The sequence below is a fragment of the Danio rerio genome, chromosome 25, assembly GCF_049306965.1.
Source record: "Danio rerio strain Tuebingen ecotype United States chromosome 25, GRCz12tu, whole genome shotgun sequence".
Classification (NCBI taxonomy): Eukaryota; Metazoa; Chordata; class Actinopteri; order Cypriniformes; family Danionidae; genus Danio; species Danio rerio.
In genome coordinates, this window is record NC_133200.1 from 18,302,332 (window position 1) to 18,311,083 (window position 8,752).

Sequence of the window (8,752 nt, forward strand, 5' to 3'; positions counted from 1 at the left end):
GTCTTTGGACGGTTGGAGGAATCTGGGGGAATTGGACATGGGAAGAACATGCAAACTCTGCCCAGAAAATGAAGACGAAGATGGTTGTGGAGTATTCTAGAATTATAGTGACTTAGGAATCATCTGATTGGAGAATCATGTATTAGCTACTGCAGGACCGGCTGTGGTCAATCATAAGCATGTGATCCTCTCGAAATTAGTTTATAAATTTCACTTTAATCAATCCAAATCTGCCAAGTGTGAACACCCTTATTCCCCACAAAATACAGATCTTTTTTTTTTTTTTTTAACAATGCCTGCCAGATGTAGATGTAAATGGACTTTAAGCAAATTTTATGCTAAATATGTTTCACAACAGCTCAGAATCATTCAGCATTTGCAATTGTTACAGAAATGTTTCTCCAACACGATGTTTCCCAGAATGCAGTTTCAGCACTGTATAAGAATGTTTGTGGAAAGCATACTTTAAGATGCAGGTTTGGTGAGCTGCTGTATTCGCTGCAGGATGTTCTTCTGACCGAGGCGCACATACAAAGCTCTCCTCTCTCTACTGCTGAGTTCAGCCAGAGCTCTCTGATCCTCCATCAGCCTCCTGTCTGTCTCGACATCCTCATTATAAGAGTCCAGCGTCTCAGTAGCTGCCACATACAGGAGACGTTTCCACTCCACAGACAAACTGGCCAGTCCTTCAAAACTCAGATCCTGCTCCATTTTATCATCGTCGTCCTCATCATCCTCCTCCCAGCCTTCGTTTTCACGAAAGTCCTCAAAAATTTGTGAAGACATACACAGGACCTAGACCAAAAATGTAGCATTACAATTTTGCAATGGGATTATTTATTATGTTATAACGTACACTGACTGGCCACTTTATTAGGTACACCTTTCCAACTGGCTATGACAGGAGCGCAAGCACAAAGCGCATTGAAAATGCTGAAGGAAACGGATTTCCACACGATCTTAGACACATGAACGGCCCCTTACTGTGTTCTTCAAACATTTATTTTTATAAGAATAATCTTCAAAATGAAACGCTAATTAGCAAAGCAATAGTTTGGTGTAACTGTATGTAATTAATAAAGCATTATAATTTCAGTCTCATTCTGTGCAAAGCCATTTTAGTGTACAGAAGAAAGTTCCAATACTTGATTGAACATTTAAAGTGAGTGTGGAGTAAAATATGTCTATTGTATTCTCATGCTACGCTAAGCTATAAAAAGATTAGCATTTTAGCTTTTATTAAGCGTTTTTTTGTTGTTTTATGGATGCAGATTTAAATTGTTGGCCAAAAAAAATCGATCAAATTAAAAATAATTTAATAAATGGATATTTTTGTATCTCTGAGTATATTTTGTAGTTTTATTAATAGTATCAATGTATTTAAAGTTCAAACGTTTTCTTGAATTACAATTGCATCCAAAGATGCTTCTCCTCCATTCACTTTTTGTGAATGTAGCCTTGGCCAGGAATTATCCAATGATCATTGGGTTTCTCAATCCTAAACCGCAGCACCCTCAATATTGTTGGGTCAGGAGTGGTGGCCAAATCACTGCCCATCAACTCCCTCTGGCTTCCAGCTAAGCTCCTCTCTCCTGCTCCATTTCCAGCAAGAGGCTGAGCTCTCTCTTCTGCCTCTCCCATCCTGAGAACATCTTTCTCTCCCTCCCCATCACCCCAAACGCTGTAAGCATCCTCCATGGCTGGGCAGGGAATCCTCTACAGCTGACCTCTACTGGGATAACTCATGCCTGCCAACCTTCAAGAGGTTCTGGTATTTGGCGCTCTTCCTCTCAAACGCTTGCTCACAACCCTCTACCCATGGGACTGTAAGTTCGATGAGAATGATATTTGTCTCTTTAGACCACAGTACTTGAAGTTATTGTGGTTAGTGGCTTTTAACCTGCTCTTACAAACTTGATTGATGGTATTGCTCTCCCATGTGGTTGGTGTTTCTTGCATCTCTCTTGCTCCAAAGTGTTAGCGAGCATCTTGACATGGCGCCACCTGTCTCCACCTTGGGCAAGTGCTGTTTTACACCCTGACAAGATGTGTGCCATGGTAGCTCTCTCCCCACAAAGCTTGCACAACCTTTTGAATGTCATCGCTGTCTGTTGTAACAGAATTAAATGTCTGTCACTTGAGAGACACCTATAATGTATAATAGGTGAGTGGGGGAATGAAGAAGTAGATTCAGTTGTGGTAGAGGGAACACATGGGCTGTGTCCGAAACCGCATACTTCCATACTATACAGTATGCTAAAATCAGTATGCAAGCTGAGTAGTATGTCCGAAATCGTAGAATTCGAAAATCAGTATAAGAGAGGTACCGCATCCCATGTATGCTGCGCTATCCCACGATGCCCCGAGAATTTATGAATGGGAGTGAAACAACAAAATGGCGGATGTAGTAAGTCCGAGTTCCATTCATACTTTTCACGTTCATACTGTATAGAACATACGGCCGAGTAGTACGTTTAAATTCCAATGCAGTACCTACTGAGTAGTAGGCGGTTTCGGACTCAGCCATGGTTCTTTGGAGCTACTTCAAACTGTAGGTAATTGTGAAGTCTTAGTTGGGAAACCTTGAGTTTTTAGCTCAGCCTGTGAGTATGTTTAAATTATTTCTTCTTTAAATATGTTTGAAATTCTTATGTTTGTTTATGGTGTTTTTTTGTTTCTTTTGTTAGAAGGACTTTCTTATTGTCTTAATGGTATACTGTCTGATTAAGATTATACATTGTGGATACCATCATGAAGTTTCATTTATCCATTATCTGCAAGTCTGCAGGTCTTTCAACACACTCAAGGTTTTTTTTCTCGCTCAGAATAAGTGACCATCATCCAAAAGCTAAGACATTTTTTTTTGTTTTGAGAGAAGTTTCAAAGACATTGGGGATTTCTTCATTTTATTTTTTCTACATTATTGATTAAGGGTCGAGGCAGTGGCGCAGTAGGTAGTGCTGTCGCCTCACAGCAAGAAGGTCGCTGATTCGAACCTCGGCTCAGTTGGCGTTTCTGTGTAGAGACTGCATGTTCTCCCTGCCTTCGCTTGGGTTTCCTCTGGGTGCTCCGGTTTCCCCCACAGTCCATAGACATGCGGTACAGGTGAACTGGGTAGGCCAAATTGTCCGTAGTGTATGAGTGTGTGTGAATATGTGTGTGGAAGTTTCCCAGAGATGGGTTGCGGCTGGAAGGGCATCCGCTGCGTAAAAACTTGCTGGTTAAGTTGGCGGTTCATTCCGCTGTGGCGACCCCGGATTAATAAAGGGACTAAGCCGACAAGAAAATGAATGAATGAATGAATTATTGATTAATCCAACATATTTTCCATTCAAGAAATAAAATATACATATATGCATAAAACAGATATTTGTTGGTACTGGTATTTCACTTTAATCCTAGTGGTTACCCTTTTTAACGTGACTACTTTGAGTACAATAATGAAAAGTTACACAGTCTTCGCAACCTTTCATTCAATCATTCATTTTCTTTTTGGCTTAGTCCCTTTATTAATCCGGGGTTGCCACAGCGGAATGAACAGCACATAGTTTACGCAGCGGATACCCTTCCAGCTGCAACCCATCTCTGGGAAGCATTTATACACACTCCTTTACACTCATATACTATTGACAATTCAGCCTACCCAATTCCCCTGTACTGCATGTCTATGGACTGTGGGGAAAACCGGATCACCCAGAGGAAATGCAAACTCCACACAGAAACGGCAACTAACCCAGCCGAGGCTTGAACCAGCGACCTTCTTGCTGTGAGGTGACAGCACTACCTACTGCGCCACTGCGTCGCCTCTTCACAACCTTGTCTATTTAATGTCTTGATTAAGTTAAATCAAAGTGATTAAGTATTTTGAACAAACAAATCTTGTTTCAAACTAAATGCAATAACTTTGTCATGTGAATGAAATGTTTACCTTCAGTGTGGTGTAGAGCTCATGATATGTTAAAGAGCCAGACTGGCCAAATATGAAGACTCCTTTCTCTCCCACAACCTCCATCTCACACAACATCTTCCATTTGTCCTCTAAGAGCTGCTGATTTGCTTCACTTCGTGCCACTGCAATTGTAATTAAAAAAACATTACGCTAAGAAGCTTCATTCTGTGCTCTAAACAACTTTATTAACATTTGAAAGCATCACCTTGCGCTGCAGCTTTGTACACACTGGCCATCTTAATATCTGCTGTCTCGTTGATATTATTAGGAAATGGCTCCGCAAATCCATACATGTGGAGGAGCTGCCAGTTTGCCATCTGCCCGTATGTGTTGAACACCTCCTCGCCCTTCCCAATACGCCGTATTGACACCATCTTCAAACACTCCTAAAGACATGAGCTGTGAGAGATCGAAGCAACCACCACAATAAACAAACACAAAGATACAAAATAATAATACAGGAGTGTATTCCAGATTGGCATTGTGCTTGGAAATGTGATTCAGCATGTCGGCCATTGGCACCATCATTGGAAGGTTTGGCTTTTTTTCATCATCCTCTTCATCTTCATCATCATCTTCTACAGGCTCTTGGAAGCTGAGATGAGGAAATGTTAGCAATCATGATGCAGCTAATGTTTACATTGAAGCTAATTCTGCTGCCTGCTGCTGATTCCTCACCTATAGGCCATAACAAATGCAACGAGGCTCTTGTAGAGCTCCAGGTTGTGCTTCTCAGGGTCCCACAGGTCAGGATGGGACTTCATGAAGGGGAGGACCACGCTATTGTACTCATCCTGGAGTCTTCTCAGGTCAGTGATGACTGACTCAGGAATTCCTGTGCCTTTTAGGAGTTTATCACACTCCTCTTCAGACCTTCAAAACATAAGCATTGTGACTCCAATGAACTGAATGTGTTTTAGCACATGGCTAATGTGTTTAGCTTGTTTAAAGACATGTTAATTAACATGTTAATGACAATCATCAGACTTTCAAAGCAGTCTAAAGAGATTTGAACCTGTTTTAGCAACACGTTTCTTGTTTATAGTATGATTAGCACATTGCTAATGTGTTTAGCATGTTTCTATCTTAATTAACGTGTTGTTACCAATCCTTCGGCCTTTATAACACAGTCTGTAGAAGTTTTAGCAACATGTAGCAACGTTTCTAGTATGATTAGTATGTTAAGCATGTTTCTATGTTAATTAACGTGTTGTTACCGATCCTCAGGCCATCATAACAGTATATGGAGATTTGAACCTGTTTTAGCAACATGTAGCAACACGTTTATAGTATGATTAGCACATTGCTAATGTGTTTAGTATGTTTCTAGGTTAATTAACGTGTTATTACCAATCCTCAGGCCTTCATAACGCAGACTATAGAGATTTGAACATGTTTTTAGAAACATGTAGCAACACGTTTTGAGTATGATTAGCATATGTCTAACGTGTTTAGCATGTTTTGAGGTTAATTAACATGTCATTATTACATTTCTAATAGGTTTAAGTGCATCGCTTTTAAAAGTTGCTGGAATTGATCACACTCCTCCTCTGACCTTTTCTGTTAAAGGTCTAAGCATAGAGGCACAGGAATTCTAACAACATGGTAAAACATGTTAGCCATTCATTAAAACCTGCAAGCAAACAAGGTCAGACAAGAACTGTGACAAATTCTAGCAACTTTGTTAAGAGAAATGCACTAAAACCAGAACTAGAAATGTGTAATTACATGCTAAACATAATTAGCTATGTGATACAACATGTTGCTACATGTTGTTTAAACATGTTCAAATCTCTTAAGACTGTTTCGAGCATCTGAAAATCAAGACACATATATTCTAACAACATGTCAAAGCATTAACTTTTTGTTAAAATCTACAGGGTGGGCCATTTATGGATACACCTTAAAAAAACTTACTGGAAATTTCACAAGAAAAACAATGGTGTGCTTGGTTTTAACGTAACTTTATTCTTTCATGAGTTATTTACAAGCCCCCTCACATATACTAATATGCCACAAACAGGACGTTAATATCACCAACCATTCCCATTTTATTAAGGTGTATCTGTACAAATGGCCCACCCTGTAGATTTATGTACATGTTTTAGTAAGATATAGCAACACATTTCATTCATGTTTTAGCATATGGCTAACATATTTCACCATATTGCTGGAATTTCTATTAAAACGCAAATATCATGACTAAGAATTGAACGTTTCAGTATTAACATGTTTTGAGCATGTTTAACAAATGGCTTACATGTTTTGCTAACACATTTCTAACATGTTTTAGCGCCTGGTTCAACTTAAACATGATGACCATAATAATCAGTAGGATCCGTGAAGGATATCTGAAAGGTCTCACCAGAACATGGGTTGATCCAGAGTCCTAAAATCTGGCCAAAGAGACAAATATGGTTTCCAGTGGGATGTTGAAGAGGTGTACTCATACATGAGACTCAGAAGAAGAGGAACCCAGCCTGACGCACTCTCCAAACACTTCTTTCCTAGAAAACACACTTGAATTTAAGATATGGAGGCTACAAAACTGCTACAGAAGGTGTTTTTTGAATACATCTGAAAGTTTCCATACCTTCTTCCAGCACTTTTTTGACTTTGGTAGTGCCCTGATGCAGAAGAGCATCTCTGGGAATGGTGAACAGGACGTGTCCCTCTTCAATGTCCTCTTTGGCAAGCATACCATATTCTGCTGCTGTACCCTCTTTACCTAAGTACACCTATAGAAATTAAAGTAGACTATGGTAAGTAAATATCTTAAGTTTATCATCTTGACAAGAGCTTGTATAATCAAGCATTTTATACTTAAAGTAAGTTCACAATCTCAGAGATTTATATTGCCTCACCATTTACTTGTTCCAAACATGGTAAAAATCCACAAAATAAGTAATTTTGAAAAATGACATCCATAGTAGAAAAAGAAAATACTAAAAAGTCAATGGCTAGTGCCATCCGGATTCCAACATTCTTCAAATTATATTATTTTGTGTCCAACAGAAGAATGAAACTTGAACATGTTTGAAGTAAGTGGATGGCGAGTAAGTCATGAAATACTTAATTTTTTTGGTGAACTATTCTTTCAAGGAATAAAAGAAAGAATAAAAAAAGAATTTAAAATTATTAAGATATAAACCTTACATTAAAAAAGTATACAATTGTATACAAAAAAATTAAAAGTAATTTCAAAATAATAAATATGAGTAATATTATTATTTATATTATAGCAATAAATATTATATAAACACTAAAATAGCCCGGATTAATAATAACATTTACATATTTTTAAAAAAATCATTTAAACTTTAATATATTTGTTAAAACTTTTATATACATTGAAATATTAAATTACAAATATAAAAAAACTATTTAAAAATATTAATACAACACAAAATTTACAAATGAAGCTAAAATAACTCTGACTATTACATCGTTTTACTAGCAATATTTTATTATAAATTTAATTTTGTTTATTTAATTCATTTTAATATACGAAACAATATGAAAAAATAATATTTTATAATATAATGTAAATCTGAATAAATATTAGGTATAACGTCCCAAGAGTCGACATAACATTAACACATGCATAACATCATACATGCACACAACATTATGATATGTATATCAAATATACACACATTATATTATTTGTGTATTTAATTTAATTATAATAATTATCAACACACACACACACACACACACACACACAAACACTTACCTTATCGCTGAGAGTGAGCTGCACACTTTCACACCACAGCAAGAAGTTGTTCAGGGGCTCCAGCACACTCTTCTCATCACCTGTCTAAAGGCACACATTATAATAAACATAGTAACTCTAAAACATCTGTGTCCCAATATCAAGTATATATTAATAACTTGTGAACTGTCACTATACTGACAACTTAAGAAAAAATCTAACTTACCTTTGGTCTTTTTGCTTCCGTCGCCATTTCTTTAAAACGCAAACCCGTCGGTGAGTGATAAAAGTCTATATTGTTATAGTGACGACTGCACGGAAAAACAACATAAAAATATAATAATATATTTTCCTATAATGCCTCCATGTGATAAGCAGCGCTGGTCACTTCTTCTTCTTCCAGTGTGTGTAAAAACAAACACAGTACTGTGCACGAGCGCCCTCTACTATGCTTGCATGAGATAACCGCAGAAAAACTAATCAAAATGAATAGATACAATCCGCGATGTTTTACTTAATATTAAGGTTTTAGACTTTAAAATCAACGTACAAATCGAGCTATCGGTACATTTTTGACAAGAAAGTCAATCTATCAGTCCTTAGTGTTTGTAGCACGTTCCACATGTTTTTTTTTTTTTACCATAGCCTACTTCAGTACTTAAATTAATCTGTTGTTGGGATTATATAGATGCTGTAGTAACACAACTATAGTTATAAACAAATAGCCTAATACGGTAGTTTTCTATTGGGTATATTATACTACAATACACCACAGTTCTGTTGTAAAAACTAAAATGTATTACTGTATTTATTATAGTTTATCATATGCCTCATACTAGAGCACACTGGAGTTTTCATTAGCTGGAAATCATAACATGCTTTATAAATCATTTTCAACTGTACTTTTGTTGCTATATAACCTTGAGCAAACAACATTGTTAGCAATTTCTAATTACACAGTATTTAACTTTAATATTAATTGTATTTTACTGTATTTTGACAGGTATGCAGTGACTGTATTTTAAAAATGCATTGTGGGAAATATGTTTTTGGTGCCGTTAAAACAGTATTTTTTTAATTTGCTGCTA

General features: G+C 37.0%; 1 protein-coding gene across 1 annotated transcript; it reads right to left on the bottom strand.

Moving 5' to 3' along the window:
• Positions 1-272: 272 nt before the first annotated feature.
• On the bottom strand, positions 273-8,082 carry setd6 (SET domain containing 6, protein lysine methyltransferase). Its single transcript, NM_199600.1, is given in 9 exon segments — positions 273-795; positions 3,929-4,071; positions 4,155-4,335; positions 4,409-4,544; positions 4,628-4,822; positions 6,315-6,456; positions 6,543-6,687; positions 7,686-7,769; positions 7,891-8,082. Coding segments are annotated over 9 exon segments (1,383 nt in total). The 5' UTR covers positions 7,918-8,082; the 3' UTR covers positions 273-465.
• Positions 8,083-8,752: the final 670 nt, after the last annotated feature.